Source organism: Cuculus canorus, chromosome 3 (assembly GCF_017976375.1).
Source record: "Cuculus canorus isolate bCucCan1 chromosome 3, bCucCan1.pri, whole genome shotgun sequence".
NCBI lineage: Eukaryota > Metazoa > Chordata > Aves > Cuculiformes > Cuculidae > Cuculus > Cuculus canorus.
The window spans coordinates 8,635,284-8,654,554 of record NC_071403.1 but is presented as its reverse complement, the minus strand read 5'-3'; the positions used below and the strand labels follow the sequence as shown (position 1 = coordinate 8,654,554).

Sequence of the window (19,271 nt, the reverse complement as noted above, 5' to 3'; positions counted from 1 at the left end):
TGGAGGTGAAAAGAGCGCTAAAATCAAGCAATATGGCAATACTGTAGTAATACTGCAGGTTTCAATGTGTATAATGAGTCAACACCACAAGGAAATGTGCATGGGTGTTTTGTCTTCCCCATTTTTGTAGGTGTGGAAGCTGAAGCCTTCTTCAGAGAAGAAGAGATAGACTTCTTTTTTTCCCCTCTCTCCTCACTGAGCACCCCCTCAGAGCTGTGAATGGGTTTAATAACATCTGCTGGTGATCACCAGCAATTCAGAGTGTTGATGCTCAAAATCTTTTTTCCTTAACACTCTTACTTTCCTAAAGGATGGCTAAGTATTGTAGCAGTGAGGTTCATTGGGTTTTGGTGGGGTTGTTTTGCTTTGTGTGGTTTTTTTCCTTCCAGATTTGTCTCTGTTCTTCATCGTAGTCATTTGAGCGCTACAAAATGCAAGTATCCCAGTGCCTCAGTTGCTCCCCTGGCTATTGTCATAAGCTGCTTTCACTTCCCTGCCTGCTCTGCATGCATAGCTGTAAGGGCAGCAAAATAGCAGAACGGAATGGTCTTTCCCATTTCAAATAAACATTCCCTAATCTGGTAGCCTTCATGTAAATATGAATTCTGCCTAAGGCCCTCTGCAGCACTTAAGCCCAAACTCTCTTTTTGCAAAAGAGATTATCGAAGATAATGAAACCCTAGTCCTCCTCCATGCCTCCCCAGCTTCCCTGCAGCCTTTCCCACAAAAATTCTTCCACTGGAGCCTTGTGTCAGATGGTCCCTGTCTGTGGGAAGGGGTCACAGGATCTGTGTGTAGACACAGTGACCCCAAATCTTTTGCAACTGAAGCACTCAGATGCCGATCTACTCTGTCAGGCTGGTAAAGTCAAATCCTAATGAGCTCTCACTAGGAAGAAGGTGGTCTTTGTTCCTTGGTGTATCTGTACATTTGTTCCACATAAGTTACAGTAATGCTCTGAAATGGGACAATATTCATCAAATAAAAACATTCAAACAACAGAATGCCACAACCTGAATGTCTTCTAACTCAGGTTTATGTTGTTAGTAAGACAGAGAAGATAAACTTGTCAAACACACAGGATTACATGTTTTTACTTGGTTTGGAAATAACTAATGAGATTTTGGTCACTAATGGCTTTTTTCCTCCTTGAATTAATGTGCTCCATTTCTCTTTTTCTCTCTCTCCTCAGACTCAGTTTGTCCTGACAATCTTCCAGACCAGCTGTGGTGTTGTTTGGCCATGTGCATTTCCTCAGGGGTGGCTGTATTTCCAGATTTCTTACATGATTTCTTTGATTATCCTCTTCACAAATTTCTACATTCAGGTAAAAGTAATATTCATTGACTCTTTGTAGCATTCTGCTGGCTGTATCTCATTAGGAAGCTGCTTTACAGAAAGATATGATTGTAATAGCCTTTTGCTGTCTTACAGTAAAATGCGTAAGCACTAAAAGTACTGTACGTGTTGGTCTGCCCTCAAATTTGGAAGCTTCTGATGTTTTGTATCTGTAATTCAGAGTTAGTAGTAATTTCAGTAAGCAGAGTGGCACAAAAAGGCATTTTACTAATGCAGTTTTAACTGCAAATAAGGGAGAGGACCGGCTTTAATGTAAGGAACGACTTTCCAGTCTGAAACAAAACAGCAGCCTGTGAAGCACTCAAAGGAATTGTTTGTAACTGCTCTTACACGGGGAAATGCTTGTCTTATATCCACTAAAATTCTCCAAGCTCTCAACGCACAGAAATCTGGGTTTGGCTCACTTTTGCGGGCATTTGCTTGCAGTTCCATGTGGAAAATCAGAATTTTCAATTGAGTTTCTACAAAACTGATTTCTTGTCTGAACAGTTCCAGGCTTGATGTGTATTGTTCCGAGTAGTTTATAGTCAGGCTCTGTGTGAAGATGTACCCTTCTTCAGCAAATCAAACCAGCACGACCTGCTGCCCCTAAACGAGCAAACTCTGTTGCAGATCTTAAATGTCTCTTGAAATATTTGAGCATTTTGGGTCTGGTAAAAGTGATTCATGAGAGGAAGCATAGAAGGCTTCCCTATCCGATCTTCTATACTTCTTTAAATCAATCCCATGGTTCATATAAGGTACTGCATGTGAACAAGCTAATTAAACATGGTAGTATATTGTAGATATTGCTTGATTTTCTTCATCAATGTAACCATTTAGCTTTCTTTCACACACTTTGGGAAACACACTTTTGTCATACGACTGAGACTCTTTGACAAAGACTAATTCATGCATATATTTTCACTGTCTCTGTTTTTTTCTGGTGTCTCAGGCCTCCCTGATCCTGTTAGTTTTTTTTCCTCCCTGATCCTGTTAGTTTTTGCTTCCTATGTTGGCCAATGAAAATTCCTTTCGCATTTCTCTGTCTGAACTTCCCTCTCTGTTCTTTTTACCCACTTCTTGTTCTGGCTCTGTTTGAGGTACTGTCACCTGCAGTTCGTCAAACCTTCTTCCTCACTTGTCATTTTGAGTATATTCTGGTGCCATAGTCTACTCATAAAATCACTTCTCTTCTTTCTAATTTATGATTAACATAAAACTAGCAATGCTACCATGATACTACCAAGCCCTTTTCTTTTCCAGTGAACTAATTCTCTTGCTGTGATGAATGAAAGGCGTAGTATAGCCTCGTACACGAAAATGGTAGAGCTTCTTAGACTCTACCACCAGCACAAGATCTTTAAAAATGATGGATGCAAGTTTACATTTGTATTTCTAGAGTTACTGTGAGGAAGCAGTTATTTATATCTATCTAAGCCAAACCATGTGTCATTCCTTATATTCTAGACTTACAACAAGAAGGCATCCTCGAGGAGGAAAGAGTATCAGAATGGCTCTACGGCCACTGTGAATGGGTACACAAACAGCTTTTCTTCCCTTGAGAACAATGTGAAACAAAGGAAACAAAGAAAGGATTGAAGACCAAACTGAAAAACCATTTTGATAACCCCAACAACAAAATCATCTGATTGTAAGCACAATAAGAGTTGTGCTCTAATACTCTAACGGCTACTGTAACTATTCCTGCCTAGAATAGTATGATTTATGTAGGACTTAACCAGTGCAAACACCCTAGAAACTGTATACAGAACATAAAAGTAGGTTAAAGTTTAAAAATCTGGGCTGTCACTGACCCCGCTATAGACTGTGGAAGGGAGTATTATTGTAGTATCCGACACTGCTGTTGCCTTACTAGTCAATATGATAGGTGCTGAACTATGATTCACAATTTGAGAACACTGTAATCTAAACCTCCATTTTTTTTACTGTAGATCCTGCATGTGATTGTAGAGGTAATTTGTACGATGCTGGTTTCAGTAGATAAACACACATGCCTTAAATTAAAAAAGCAGGGCCCAAAGCTTATTACTGGTTCAAAAAATTAGGGTGTGTTTCAACTTTCCGGTTGACTGACTTTTTATTAAAAGTCATTTAGGAGACTCCATGGATCATTTTACTGTTCTGTATGTGGTACACAGTGTTACGTATCTCTTACGCGATGCAGTGAAATTGGAAATGGCACATTTAGTTTTATATATTTGGCTTTAACTGACTAAACAGTCACGAACCAGATGGAAAAGTTATTTTACCTTTTTAATAGATCCTATTTTTTTATTTGAAATATGTCACTAATGTAAAATTAATTGGCGCTTACACAGTCCAGTAAGACTTAAATATTTTCTCTAAGGTTTAGAGTATACACAGGGTGGACCCATCTTTTCTCTTCTATCTTTTTCCTTTTTTTTTTTTTCTTATTTCTGAGAATTCTTAAATTCTAAATGAAGAGTGGTTTTTAATATGGAAACTGGCAGAATTTCAAGTGTTATTACCATAGCCATATGCACATTTTAGGAGCTACTGTTGAAGTCTGTGACATATCCAAAAGCGTATTTAAAGATAAAGACAGAAAGATACTTTTCAGATGGAATTGTCAGTGTTTTAGTTGGTATCCGTACTGTTCTTCATGTAGCATATGTTCATTTTTGAAATGTGCCTAACACAAACCTAGGTGGTTTTTTTTTCCCAAACAAGCGAGATTAAACTGTCCAAGTCATACCTAATGTTTTTCAAATGTTACTGAAATGTGCTGGAAATGTCTGTTTTGGTAATGTGAGTTGTGTATGCAACCAGTAATGTTTTGGCTTGTTATCAGAGGATTTTGGTTCGAGTGTTTGATCAAGTTACTCCTTGTAAAATCTTGCCTTGCACATATGAGGAGTCAGTTGCAAAGCCAATATCTATTGCTGTTATTCTGGTATCTGCTGTGGTGGAGTCAGGCTTATGAATATTTTATTCATTAAGCTCTGAAAAATGGAATTGTGCAAGGCATTCTGCTGGTTATTGCTCCAGTTTAACTACTTTTTTTTTTTTCATATTTATATAAATGCCAGTTTTAACATGTTTAATTTTTTTTTTTTTAAAAATTAAATCTTTTTAAAAATTTTTGCACATCTCTTAGGGAATTAATAAGTTCTCCTACTAGCCTTGTGGGTTTTCATTCCTTGTTTTGAAGGAGACAGTGTCTGTTATGTTTACATTATCAAAGCTTGTGCGTGTGTCTTCATTTCTAGGTACTGGTTTGCAGAGTCTTTACATAGCTCAGTACAGCAGCTATAATGTTCAAAATAGACTGTCTAAATGTGCTAGAATTAAACCCTTGGCTCATCTGAATATACCTACATGTTAATGTTTGACATGGTTTAATCATTAAAACACTTTTGATGATATCTACCTGAATTCTGGTGGGTCTATACAGATTAAATGCATTGCTCCAGCTCGTGTCAGGCCAAGGAGGAGCCATCGTGATGGAAGGTGCAGATATTCAGAGGAGTTTAGCGTACCAGAGATTTGGTAATAAATTCTTCACAGAAACCTTTGACTGTTGCTAAACACTGTTCCCTTTCCTATCTGTAGAAATACTTGTCTGTGTGATGGGTTAAACCTCTCTCTGGGATTACCGACTCTCTGAATGTCGAGCAGCCCCATTGGCTCTGAGACAATGAGTGCCCGGAGCAAAGCTTAGGGTGGCCGAAAGGGACTTTCTGCCTCCAATATCCTGTCTATAAATCTACCCTCTTTCAGCTTAAAACTGCTACATCCTATTGCTGTACTCCTTGATAAAGCGTCCCTTGGCTTTCTTGTAGGCCCCTGTGAAGTACTGGAAGGTCACTATAAGGTCTCCTCAGAGCCTTCTCTTCTCTACGCTAAACAAGCCCAACTCCTGGACTGTCCTCGTATGGGGGTGCTCCAACCCTCTTAGCATCTTTGTGGCCCTCCTCTGGACTCGCTCTATTGGTCCATGTCTTTTCTGTGCTGAGGATTCCAGAACTGAATGCAGTATTCCAGATGAGGTCTCTCAAGAGCAGAGTAGAGGGGCAGAATCCCCTCCCTCAACCTGCTGGCCACGCTGCTTTTTATGCATCCCAGGATACGGTTGGCTTTCTGGGCTGCAAGCACACATTGACGGCTCATGTTGAGCTTCTCATCCACCTACACCCCCAAGACCTGTTCTTCAAGGCTGCTCTCAATCCATTCTCTGCGCAAAATTGAGTGTTTTTCTAAGAGGGGCTCAGTAAGATGCAGTTTTGCAGATGATAAGCCAAGTTTACGAGGAGTACCTAGAAGACAAGCCATCACACCAACCTGGCCTTCCGCAGTGAGCCAGGAGAGGCTGAGCTACTGAGCTCCAAACCTAAGCTTCGAGTCAGAGGCACACAGTGCAAAATGTGGTGGCTTTGAAAAGTGGTACCTGGTAACTGGTAGGCTTGATATTCTGATTTCAGTACGATGAAAGGTTTCCGAATAAATGGGAAGAATGGTTGACTAGAAGGAAGTAAACAGAAAATGGGAGGAAAAATGTAACACAGCTTTTCTGGTAGTGATCACACCTGACTTACCCACATCATTGTTCAATAAAAAATTATTGCCAAAAAAATTATTTCATAAAATTGAAGAAAAAAATATTATCTAAGTTAAAGGGTATGGTGACCAGAAACAGGATCTCTTGTCAAGCAAGGGTCAAATTGATGAGAAGATAGTTTGCCTCTATGCTTTCAGCCTAAGTGGAGTCCATTAATACTGTTTTTAGTACTTACTTCAGTATAAAAAGTAGGAATATTTGCAGTGATGTTTGCAGATGACAACATTAGGAATCACTGTCAGTGCCAAGGAAGATTACATATGTATATTACATATACATATCGGCAACAACCAGATGACTGGAGTAGGAGAGATGAGATTAGTGTAAATCCTCCTTGAGGACCCAGAACAGAATTTCAGCTGTTTCCAAGGAAGTAACTGAAGAGGAGAGAAGGAAAGGTTTTCAAGAACAATCTGTACAACATCTTAGAGGTGCTACTATGAAAAGAGAGACGGAAAAAAAATCTTATTTGCTACTCAGTCTCTTTTTAATAGAAAGAGGAACGTGGTAGAGCAGGAGAGTGAGGCTGAGGCTCTGATGGGACTTCCTTTTGATTAATACACTTTTTTTTCTCTCTTGTGGTCACTTGATCGCAAGAAAACTGATTCCAAAGGATCAGTCGTATAGAAGAGTTATTCGGATGGTCAGAGAAATTGAGAAGTGTTGCAAAACGGGAGCACAGCAAGACCAAGGTTAAGGAGAAATGTAATTGCAGCCTACACAGACACCGTGACAGTAGACAGCATGAAGGAAAATGAACTATTTTAATTGCATTGACACAAAACAGATGGGTATAAGCTAGTCAAGCGTAAACTTAGGCTAGAAATTGGAAGAGGGCCTTTGTCAGTGGAATACGGCTCTGCAGCAGTTTTCCTTTAAGAGTGCCATGAATGTCTAGGGAATTACTTGAAGGCAGATCACTGTCCACATTTAAAGTTCATAGGACCAGGGAATGGGACTTCCTGGTGACACGCTCTGCATTCTGGCAAAAAGCATTTGTTGGTGCCCCTGTGAAAGTGTATTTAAGAAAGGGCAAAACACTGCCCAGAGAGAAAACTGAGGACAAAAGCGTGTGAAACAGCCCTACAGAAACTAAGATGGGGGAAGAGGAGGGGAGGAAGTGCTCCAGGCACTGGGGTGGATTCTCCTGTAGCCTGTGGAGAGGACTACAACAGAACAGATATCCATGCAGCAGCCTGTGGAGGACTATGCGGTGGAGCAAGTGGACATGACCTGGAAGAACTACAGCTCCACGCTGGAGCAAGTTTATCTTGAGGAACTTCAGCCCATGGGATAGACTTACGTGGGAGCATGAGGAGGAAAGAGTGGCAGAGAGGAGCTCTTATGGAGTAACCACGGCCCATGCACCACTTGGAATAGGGAAGAAGTAGAGCGGTTGAAAATTACAAGCTTTGGAAGAGGTGGTAGGGGTAAGGCATTTTAGGTTTTGTCTTTGTTTCTTACCATCCCACTCTATTTTAATTGGTAATAAATTAAATTTTCCCCAAGTCTGTTTTGCTCATGATGATTATTGGTGAGTGACCTCCCTGTCCTTATCTCAGCTCACAAGCTTTTCATCTTATTTCCACTGCCAGTCCTGCTGAGGAGGGGGAGAGAGCGGTTGGGTGGGCATCTGACATCAGCCAATGTAAACCCTAGGCAGTTTTTCTTCTTACAAATCCAACAGTTTGGGCACAAGGAAGCTTCCTCAATTGTAAGAAAGATCTATCAAAGGCTGTGATGCACCGCAGCCCACATAACATAGCCTAAAGGGAATTGGCCATCATGATACAGCTGGAGTTTTTGTGATCTGGGAAACACACTCCCTGGAGTGAAGCGATTGTTGTTTTTTTCTTTAATCCTGTTTCCTCCAAGTCTAATTTGTGTTAAAGCAACACCTTTTCCAGGAATCTGACCCATAATTATTGGACAGTTTTTAAGGGCAATGGAGGAACCTCCTGTTTGCTGAGGGAAGGTACTACAGTGGTACCGCGTGTGGAGGAAGTCCATGATCAGCAGAAAGGTCCTAAATTTCCTCATGAAAGGAGCTGCCTTACACCTTTCAGAGGTTGCTGGAGCTCCAGCTTTTCGAATGGGGATGATCCGGCTGTGTGATAGTGAGAAATGTGAAGTCATTCTGGTTCTATTTCACTTGGGAACAGGTAAAACTGGGAACTGAATATTTTGAGATAAAAATGCAGTCCTATATGAGTTGTCTCCATCTGTGCATTTATTGCTCTTGAGCTGGTGTGACGGCAAATACAGGACCTCTATGGCACAATTGCACTATTACTGCCTTAGACTTGTCTACATGGATATTCACAGCATTCCCTCTAGGATTAGCCAGCACCAGAGGTAATGCCACATGGTGAGAAATCACCTGGTGAAAGCATTTAAAATGAAAACAAGTGAAATTTCTTCCACGCATATTGAAGCAAGATAACATAGCATTTGTGCAGTCAATTAGACATATGGTGTCTCAGCCCATTTAGCAGGTGGGAAGCTTGTCTTCATAAACTGTTCTGTCTGCCACTAGATGCCAAATGTTTATTAGATGCTACTGATTCAATATTACCGGCTGTTGTAGGAAGTCAGAATCTCCACTCACATAGCAGAAATATCAACTTTTTGAAAAGAAAAAGAACGCCAAACCTGTAGCCTGTGCAGTTACCTCAGTACCTCGCTTCCTTTCGCATCAATCTCAGTGCTTCGGGATCGAAGTTCCTAACACGTTTCTGTACCTTTAAAAAGGATTGCCTCTCTGAAAGATCTTCTGTTATTTTATCAACTTCCTTTGCTTCCCACAGGGATCAGGGTTGGGAAAGAGAGGAGAGCAGCTCTTGATGTGCTGAGCTAGTGGGGCCTTGAGAGATCTTTGATGCAAATGCACTTTTGCTCAGTAGAATAGTGATGAGTTTGCTGAAAAGACCAGGAAATACCTCCCATGCATACAGATGGCATAACTATTATAGGCTAACTAGTATCAGCTTTGTTCCCTTTTTAAATTGTTTGTATAGATTTTTGCAAATTATCATGAGAAAGACCCTTCTGTCCTCAGAAGTTTAAATAAAGAGTTAACAAGTCATCTCTACATCTGACTCTGGTTTCTACACTAAGTAAATGGGTAGAATTCCTGCCTGTTCCCACTGTTACTAAGCTATACAAATAGGTTTTTAAATGACTGGGAACTCCTGAAACCAGATCAGGAGATTTGGTGATGGATGCTCTGTGTGGTTTGTCAACATTTTTTTCAATATGTAGTATTTACCTAAAGCTCCTTTGCAACACGGAAAAATCGGAATAATTAACAAGTAATTCTTGTTTGGTCAGAAAGGAGTGAGACACAAAGTTTATAGAAATATCCTAAAGTGTGGGGCCAACAACCTGTCTCCAGCTGGCCCAACCACTTAGGAGAAATGATAGTCAATGCAAGATTTTACTTTATGAAGCAGAAGTTAAAAACAGCCCCCCAAAACATCCAAAAAAATGAACCCCTGTCAAAACTCTCACAGATAAAAAACCTTCCGTCCTACTCTGTCAAAACAATGTCAAAACAAGGAAGGATCCAAGATCACCAACTCTCCACCAGAGCTAAGCCTTTTCTTCCTAAATGTTTCAGCTGACGACAGGCCAGGAGGGCTTAATTACAGTTTTCAAAATACCTGAAACTTTGCTTAATTTTTACTGGTCCAAGTGGGTGTTCCATAGTTTTTGGGGTTTCTACACTGATCTTCCCCACTAAGCACCACAGAGCTTTTGCCATATCATTGAAGCTCAGGAAGAAAACGTGATCTCTATCAAAAAAAAAATGTGATAGATGCTTTGCATTCACTTGTTTCGAGTGTTTTGTTCACGTCTTTTTTTTTATGTCAGGTTCCACCACTCAGACTTCCACAGTTGTTGCAAAGTCATTGCTAAATTAATTTCTCACAGCCAAAAAGCGTCCGTCCCACTCTGTGAAAACAATGCCAAAACAAATAAATGCATCCCTTCCCCCAAAACATGACTATGTTAAACTTTGCCTTCTGGTCTCCGAAGCAGAGAGAAGAGCAGCTCTACGCAGCATCTGTAGAGGTGTTTTGTCTCTTAGGCAGGCGATTTTAAAGAAATTTAAACCAAATCCTTCAAAAATCAGGTCTGGTTAAACCCAGGACTGATGTCAGGCTTGCTGGCTGAGAAAGGAGAAGCAAAGGGGGTGGTTGTGGGCCCTGTAAGCATCACACAGCCCTGGGCTCCCAAAGCAGGGCAGGGTGAAGGATAACTCAGGGATGGGCTCCCAGAAACCCATGCCATCTCCTGGAGACAGCTGTGAGGAGACAACTGGGGACAGGCTGGTGCCTCCCTGCGTGGTAGGAACAGAAGGATTTCGTAAAAAGCTGGAGCTGACACCAGTGACAAACATGCCAGCATTCAGTACAGGGCATCTAAACATTTAAATCGTGATACAAAGATCACAGCCAGAGACCCTTTTCTTGGATTTGTGCTGTAATATAGAATCATAGAATAGTTTGGGTTGAAAGGGACTTTAAAGATCACCTGACTCCAACCCCCCTGCCATGGGCAGGGACACCTCCCACTAAATCAGGCTGCCCAAGGCCCCATCCAACCTGGCCTTGAATATGTTCTTCAAAGCATATGTTTAGTCCCTTTCTAATAGAGGGAGACTGAACAGAAATGCAAGGATTTAGTAAAGAGAGCTCTCGTCCCATATTGGAAATATCTGCGCAGTATGAATGTAGTATAAATGATCAGAGTACAGTTTAAGGACGGGATGTCATCCAGAGGGACCTGGACAGGCTGGAGAAGTGGGGCTGAGTGAACCTCATGAGGTTCAACAAGGCCAAGTGTAAGGTCCTGTACTTGAGTTGGGGCAATCCCCATTTTCAGTACACGATGGGGGACGATGTGATTGAGAAGCCCTGCAGAGAAGGACTTGGGGGTGCTGCTTGATGAGAAGCTCGACATGAGCCGGCAATGTGCTCTCACAGCCCAGAAGGCCAATGGTGTCCTGGGCTGCATCCAAAGCAGCGTGGCCAGCAGGGCGAGGGACGGGATTCTGCCCCTCTATTCCTCTCATGTGAGACCTCATCTGGAGTATTGTGTCCAGTTCTGGAATGCCCAAAATAGGAAGGATATGGAACTGTTGGAACAGGTCCAGAGGAGGCTACAAAGATGATTGGAGGGCTGGAGCACCTTCCCTGTGAGGACAGTCTGAGAGAGTTGGGGTTGTTCAGCCTGGAGAAGAGAAGGCTTCAGGGAGACCTTACAGTGACCTTCCAGTACCTGAGGGGGCTACAAAAAAGCTGGAGAGGGACTATTCATAAAGGCTTGTGGGGATATGACGAGGGGCAACAGGTATAAATTGGAGAGGGGCAGATTTAGATTGAGCATTAGGAAGAATTTCTTCACTATGAGAGTGGTGAGACACTGGCCCAGGTTGCCCATGGAAGCTGTGGCTGCCCCATCCCTGGAGGTGTTCAAGGCCAGGTTGGATGGGGCCTTGGGCAGCCTGAGCCAGTGGGATGTCCCTGCCCATGGCAGGGGGGTTGGAACTGGATGATCTTTAAGGTCCCTTCCAGCCCTAACTATTCTACGCTTCTATGATTCTGTGATTCTAATTAATTTTGCATAACAGAGACAAGAATAAATAGCATGTTGCCCTTTATTTCACTACACAAAGACTTCGTAATCAAGGGTATTTCTTAGTGTAGAAACAGGGGTCATGAAGGACAAGGAGATGAAAATAAAGGAAGAGGAGGTTAAAAGAAAGCGTATCCTACCTAACGGCTATTACAATGCAGCTGACCTTGATTGCACAGGTGACCGTGGTTACACAGATAACTTCGGGAGCACTGGCTTTTGGGGAAAACCAGAAGCTATTTCGATTAAAGTTTTGATTAAAATTATCAGAATGCCTATTTGTTTATCCTGATACCCTGAACTATTTTAAAGGATTTTATAGGTAGAGGTGAATTAATTTTTTTAAGCAGGGAATTATGAAAGACCAAAATCGTATCTCAAATTAAATATATTTTACATTAAAGCTTAACCTGTAATGGTTATGAACATAATACATTACCAGCAGTCAAACACATACAAATGACTGGTAATTATTTAATAGCATTCAGTATTTGTGGTGCTTTACACTACGTAAAGGTGGGTGATGAAAACTCAAAATATCTGAGCTTGGAATAGGACCGGGAAGGGTGGTGCTAGGACAGCAGCTCCTCTGTATTACAGAACATAGCATCCTCCCGGCTGTGATACCTCAGAGTTCCACGAATCAGTCTGACTCAGCTGTGAGTAAACATGAAAATGTACAGAATTAGGAGAGTATAGAAAGACTGAGCTTCTAAAACAGCACGGCTTCTAAAACAGGGATGGAGGGATTTGGTTACGTTAATTAGAATTAATGATAAACAAGATCCTACCACAGCTGTAGCACTAGGGAAAACTGCTGTTGGCCCCTTCTGTTGAGCAAAGCAGGAGACTTTTTAGGAAAAATGAGGCAACACAATTCAGTGGAAAACATTCAGAGGAAGCAGAAGACACATAAACTGCCAGAAGAAAAAGCTAATGAGGCGAGAGGATCTAGCAGGCCAGAAAGAGGGGTGCCCTGGTGGCAGTTTTGAGAAGAATAACAGGAAGAGAAACTGGAGAACATGACCTGAATTGCTCTAATTTTCAGCAAGGCGAAGGAGATTCTGTATAGATGCAAGCACAACACCAGATCAGTATCTTCATCCGCTGCATCTACAATCTGTCTCAGCGGTAGGTGTTTAATGAACACCCAAAAGCATCCCTGCTCTCTGAGGAGCAGCTGCAGCTCAGGCTTGATTCAAGGACTGGTTTCCTTCGAGCAGCACTAAGACACCTGTTTTCTGTCTTTATTCCTTTTCTCCTTTACCCTTATGTCAAACGCTGTGTTCACTGTCTAGGCATGCTTTTTCTTCTTGGGGTGTTAATGTGAGTCAAATGAATACCAGGTCATCTGGCAATCATGCTGCCCTTCTTACTCTTGTCTGTACAGAAGATGGGCTTCAACCCTATATACTGATGTTGCTGTTTACAGGTAGCAACTTCTGGGGTAGGCTACCTGGTAATTTTTTGCTTACTGAAAGCTCTTCTGCATCTTATAACTCGTCTCCAATTTTCATGGCTCTTGCTGGGTAGGATTGTTTAAAATAGCTATATCTATAGATATAGATAATATCTGTACTGTTACCAAAACAAGTGCCATGATCCTTGGTGGTCATGTTAGCCCTGGTCACCTTTCAGACAAAGCAATTTGGCTTGCTGTGGGTTGTGGGGGACCATTTCTTTCCTGGCACTTGGCTTCTGTCCCAGGTAATGGGAGCTCAGCATGAGCCAAGACCCATCTTGGGGGAAAACTGAAATACAGTGGAGTATGGGGGCAGTGGGAGAGGAAGGAAAATGATTGCTGATCTTCCTTCTCTCCTCAGTCCCACGGATGCCCCCAGCCCCATCCTCAGCACTGTGCTTTGCTGAAGCACCCCTAGGAAGTGAGGATGGCCAAAGGCTGCAATCCACTTTTCATTCTCTCCTCTCTGTGGTGCTTTGCATCAAAATACGTCCTTTCCGATGCGCTCACTGCAGTGATCTGACAAGTGCCTGGGAACCTTCCCTGTGCCCATTACCTGAACACCAGGTGCCACTGAGGTCCTGAAACATTTCCTTGCTATTCATTGTAGTTGATATTTCTCTGCTATTTTGTTGAAAATATTATGTCTCCGTTTCCGTTGAAGTGATCTATAGAGACTGTCAAAGTGATCTATGGAGAAACACGACACAAAATTACTCTCCTACAAGCAATACTAAAACATAAACTGAAAGAGGACACATTGTCTTAGATGTCCAGGAGCCTGTTTGATGTTCGTCATACTATAGCAACCACTTGTAAAGAAGCCCTTGTCCCTTCAGCTGCTGAAAGATCAAATTGCTTCAGTGCAGCAACTTTCTCTCAAAATAATGATAACAGATATATTTGATGATTGGACCAGAAGTGAGCTTGAGTTGCAGAACTGTAATAACTTTGCTGACTGTCAAGACGCAGGTTCCTCCTAGGGGAAAGGTTATACATTCATTATTCATGCTATAATGTGAAGAAACCAGGTCATAAGGAGACCAAAGATGTTCTAAAAATAATGTTATCGGGGAGGGGGGGATATGAAGAGGTCTGCAAGATGCAAACACAGAGGATACTCTGGCTTGACTCTTCCGTCCTTTGTAATTGAAGATCCCATATCAAATCCTACCTGGGCCTTTATAGGCATAAGAACTGAATGAGTAAAGGCAACATCCCATGTTTTACTTCTGAGTGAGGTTTGATACCTGGCCCACAAATGTTCAGTAAGAGTGACCTTTTTCCCTGATTCCACTGGGCTTTTAGGGAACTTCAGATATTTTGCAGTTGTTTGTCTGCGCCTAAGATGGCTGAAGTCTTTCAATTGTCCTCACTTGTTGGTAAAGTGTGTTTCCAGGTGCTCACTCTACCAGAGAAGATCAGGATTCAGGGAGCTGCAGAGTATAGGTGGGGACAGCTCATCACTGTCCTCAGCTGCCTGAAGGGTGATACAGAGGAGGAAGAGCAGGATCTTCTTGGAGGGGCACAGCGAGAGATCAAGAGGTACAGTGAAACAACAAAGACGTAAGCTGCAGAAAGGGAAATTCACATGGAATAGTTTGGGTTGGAAGGGACCTTAAAGATCAGCTAGTTTCAACCCCCCTGCCATGGGCAGGGACACCTCCCACTGGATCAGGCTGCCCAAGGCCCCATCCAACCTGGCCTTGAACACTTCCGGGGATGGGGCAGCCACAGCTTCCCTGGGCAACCTGTTCAGCGTATACATACAGATAAGGAAAAGATCCTTCACAGTCAGAGCAGTCAAAGACTGGTAGAGACTTCCCAGAAACCCTGTGGGATCTCCATCTTTGGAGATGTTCGATTTTCAACTAGTCAAGCAGGCTGTGACTTTGAAGTTAGCCTTGCTTTGAGCTGGGTGATTTCCAGAGGGCACCTCTAACCCAAAATATTCTGGGATTGCGGCAGGGCAGAGAGCAAGAGAGGACAGGCATCTGAGATCTCATTTACAGGGGGAAGAGACTGCAGTAGCTTCACTGCTCTGAAAAAGTGAAATGCCTTGGACTGAACCCAAGCCAAGCACGGTTACAGGGGAGTTGCTGCAGTGGAGAGCCTGTGGCAGGTTTGTAACGTATGAACTTCTTGGCATGGATCAACTTTCAAGAGTGACTAAGGGAAGGAAGTAAATGCCACCCTAAAGCAGTTTGAAACCTCAAAAGAGAGCTTTGACATGATAGGACAAACAGCAGAACTTTGTCTTCATCCTCCCCTGCTGCCCCACCTGAGCAGCGCTGAAACACAAAGACTGGCACGAAAGGGTTCTTCTTTTCTTTCCACTGGAGTTAATGCCTCATGGGCATGATCCTGCTCCAGGATCACCAGCTTTCCACCAGAGCTAAGACTTTTCTTCCCAAATGTTTCAGCTGACGATAGGCCAGGAGGGCTAAATTACAATTTTTCAAAATACCTGGAACTTTGCTTGATTTTTACTGGTCCAAGTGGGTGTTCCATAATTTCTGGGATTTCTACACTGGATCTTCCCCACTAGGCACCACAGAGCTTTTACCATTTCTTTGAAGCTCGGGAAAGACACTGTCAAGAAAATGTGATGGATGATTTGCACCCACTTCTTTCAAGTGTTTTATTTATGTCTTTTTTTATGTCAGGTTCCATCACTCAGATTTCCACATTTGTTGCGCAGTCATTGCTAGAGTAATTCTGTTTTCTTCTGTCTTGTTAAACAGAAAATGAATAAATAAAACTCAACTTGTTGCTCAAGCAGCCCCATATTCATTTTGAGGTGTTACATGTTCCCTATTTGTTGATATCTGTTGTCAGAAAAAATCACCCTTAGTTCTTAAGTCCTTAACTCTTCGTCCTTGTCTCTGTTCAGAAACCTCAACATTTTACCAAAGAGTCAGGTCATACTTGGTCCGTTAGCTGCTTTGATTCTTTATTCTGCACTATCGCATCCTTCAAATAAGGAAACACTTCCCCATTCAAATCCATTTTGCCTCCCAAGGACAATATCAAAGCTCGTTTGTGGTATAATGCACAGAAGGAAAAAGTGACAACCTGGTTTGTTACCAGTGCTACTAAACTACCCTTTTAGTAATGAAATGCTGTTTACTTGTACTTATCTTCTACAAGTATTCAGTCAAATAGGGAACCGAGTTTTAAATAAAGGCAGATTATAAAGATGAAATAGAAAACAAAGCTGGAAGAGAAATGCCTTGCACGCTTGAGGATAAGGAAAGAAAATGGTACCAAGGGCTTGTAGGTGATGTTTTTGAAATTTGTTTAACCAATGGAAATGCCTGCTATGCCCTATGAAGGGAAATAAGGGCATTTATCAAAGATAAGTTGGTCATGTTCATCCATGCTCTGCCGGATCACAGTTTGGAGGTGCCGCCACCCTCCATGACAGAGTTGTGGCTGACGTGATTTACAATTCCTTCTGTTACTGATTATACGGTGTGCCAAATCACGCGTGTCATCTACTGTAAAACTGGCACGCCTTTCAACGTCCTGACTGTCAATACTTGCTCTCCAAGCTTCAAGTGCAGAAGACAGGTTTGTTCTTGTCCTGGGACACTTTGTCCTCCTGCTCTGTCCGGGTCCCGCAGGAATGTTGCTGCCTCCTTCCTGTCATTGCCTACAACTGGCAAAGCCAAAGACTCCCAAAAGCAGAGAGGCTGCATCATGCTTGGTGGGGTTTTGCCTTTTCTTTTTGGGCTTTATTCTCATTCTGTCCACAAACTGTAAAATACACAGATCTCTATCAGCTTAATGCTGTTTGTTAGGAAAGAAAAAGAACGTGAAGAAGGACAAAGAAAATTAAATGGACAGGACAGTGGGCAGGTTGGGTGCGGTGCATTTTGACCCATGAGCGCAGGGATCAAAGTGACTCACTTGATACATCAATGCTGTGGCACGGGGAGCCTCTCCAACATTTCCAGATTGCGAGATCGTTTATTGTCGTGAAATGATTCACTGACCTTAAGAAGCAGCCAGAGGCTTTCTCTGGAGACTGCTGGAGAGGCAGAGGAATCTAATAGATGGGAAACTGAGCTGAATACATCTTTTCTTGATCTTGTTAATGATCTCAGCCTACACAGCTCATTTCATCTCTCTGAAAATAGTTGGCAGCTTGTTCTTGAGATGTTCGGATCATTTTAGGGTTGATAACCGTTTTAGCATTGAAAATTATAAACCGTATTTTTGCTGTGTACTGTTTACTTTCCAGTGTAATTTTTGAGAGCTGTTGTAAAATGGGGGTCCATTTCTTATTTATGAAGGTCACCACAGTGCAGTTTTTCCTAAAAAAAAAATAATAATAATAAATCCACCCTAGGGCAAAACTGGTAAAATATAGGGCATTCAGGCACAAACCGCATACTGCTTGGGGCAGAAAGAAGCAAGTTTTTTACTTCCAAATTTTGTGATTCTGGAACATTTTTTTAATTTCATGTAGCTGTGCTAAACATAGAATCATAGAATCATGGAATCATAGAATCATAGAATCATAGAATCATAGAATAGTTTGGGTTGGAAGGGACCTTAAAGACCATCCAGTTCCAACCCTGGCAGGGACATCACATGAAACAGGAACGAGTAATACTCTGAACAAGCAATACACTGAACAAGCAGATAATGTCTGTCCCCGGAATAACTTGAGCACCTTATAAACATCCCTTCCAAACCTGTTCTTAGGAATTGCTGTTGCTGCCAGTTCCAACCTCGTTCAAATGGAGTTTGCCCTTCGCACGGCTCAGGTGACCTGATGATTCCTGATGTTACGTTGGAGCATTTGCAGCACTGTAAGGCTCTCCATGCCATCTCTGTGGAAATTGCTGGTTTCTCAAGACCCTGAAAGGTAGGCCAAGTCTTCTGCTGTCTGTAGGCTATAGCAAAGCTCTGGTTTACGTCTAACAAAGAGCCAGTATCAAGGAAGAAAGGGAAGCAGGAAAACTGAAACTGGCAACTGACTGCTCCACAGCATTTTAACTAGAGGTACTCACCGGGCCTGTTTAGCCAAGGAAGGGTTCAAAGGTGGTTGGAAGTCATTTTGCTTTGTGAACTTCTTCCGTAGGTTGTCAAAGAGGGTGAAAGAAAATGGATCGGAGCAATGTGTAATGGCATATTGTGCATCCTGCATCTGCACAAAGCCCTTTCCCATCTTGTCCTCTGTATTCCCTCTGTGTTTTATAACACGGTGGGTGTGATCTTAACAGCAGTTTATCCCAAATCCAGCTATTTATTTGATTATTTTCCCTAAGAAGAAGTTTGTTCTGAATAAGATGACTGATGCAACGTTCTTTTTTCCCTTTTCAAGAGACTACTGATTGTGAATGAGAGAGGCAGTTTTCCCTGATGAGTAACCACTTAAACTTTTCATTCCAAGTAGTCTAATGTTTCTGGCTTTTTTTCCTCTGTTATGTGACTAATAGATGTTGTAGTGGCTGCTATAGTCACGGCTGATAAGTCCCTTTGCACAAGCCCTTTGTATATAAATAATTGAATTTTATGGCTTAAAAAAAAAAGCCTAAATGAGCTCAGATATTGCCTGACAGTAGCAGTCACCACCTGAGGGATAGTTACTCACTAAAGGCCTGATAGTCAACCCTGAGGACTACTTTCAAGAAGCTTCAAGACCAATTCTTAATGCCAGTAGACAGTATTGCCTCTTTTCTTGATGTTGCCTCTCTTTTTCTGTACAAAAACTTCTAGGGATTAATTTCAGTGATCTGGCGGCCTTAAGAGACAATGCGTATTAGAAATCCCATGTGTCCCAAATACGCACATTAGCAGCAAGATTAGAAGACATCATTTTTATGTGTAAGGGAATTGATAAAATCATATTTTGTTTGTGCCTGTTTAAAACTTAGATATTTGAAGTGTTTTACATTTTAAATGAGGAGGAGGAGGAACAAAACAAAGTGGAAGAACAGCAGCTAAGAATGGAAATGATCACTTGCAAAGCCAGAGAACTAAATTTTAGCCAATCCATGTGGAAGGAAGAGAGGCGTCACTCGATGAGAAGGCAGTAGTGAGAATTTGTCTGATCAGACTGCAGGCAGCAGGCTTTCAAAGAAGGAATGGAAACTGCTGCCAGTTAGAGACACGAGGACATTGCTATTTTAGCAACACTCCTGAAGAGGCAATTCCTCATATGGAGCTTTCCAGATCAATTTGCCTCCTTTGTCAATGTGAATTTGAGACATGTAC

The 19,271-nt window shown here is 42.1% G+C and overlaps 1 protein-coding gene across 3 annotated transcripts in view; it reads left to right on the top strand.

Moving 5' to 3' along the window:
• The window catches only part of ELOVL5 (ELOVL fatty acid elongase 5), a 41,866-nt gene extending 37,430 nt beyond the window's left edge, over positions 1 to 4,436 (top strand). For all 3 annotated transcript variants that reach the window (XM_009567784.2, XM_054062271.1, XM_054062272.1), the window contains exons 7-8: positions 1,193 to 1,327; positions 2,809 to 4,436. In XM_009567784.2, coding sequence (XP_009566079.1) covers positions 1,193 to 1,327; positions 2,809 to 2,940 — 267 coding nt within the window. In that variant the 3' untranslated portion in view covers positions 2,941 to 4,436. The remainder of the gene's footprint in view (positions 1 to 1,192; positions 1,328 to 2,808) is intronic.
• Positions 4,437 to 19,271: the final 14,835 nt, after the last annotated feature.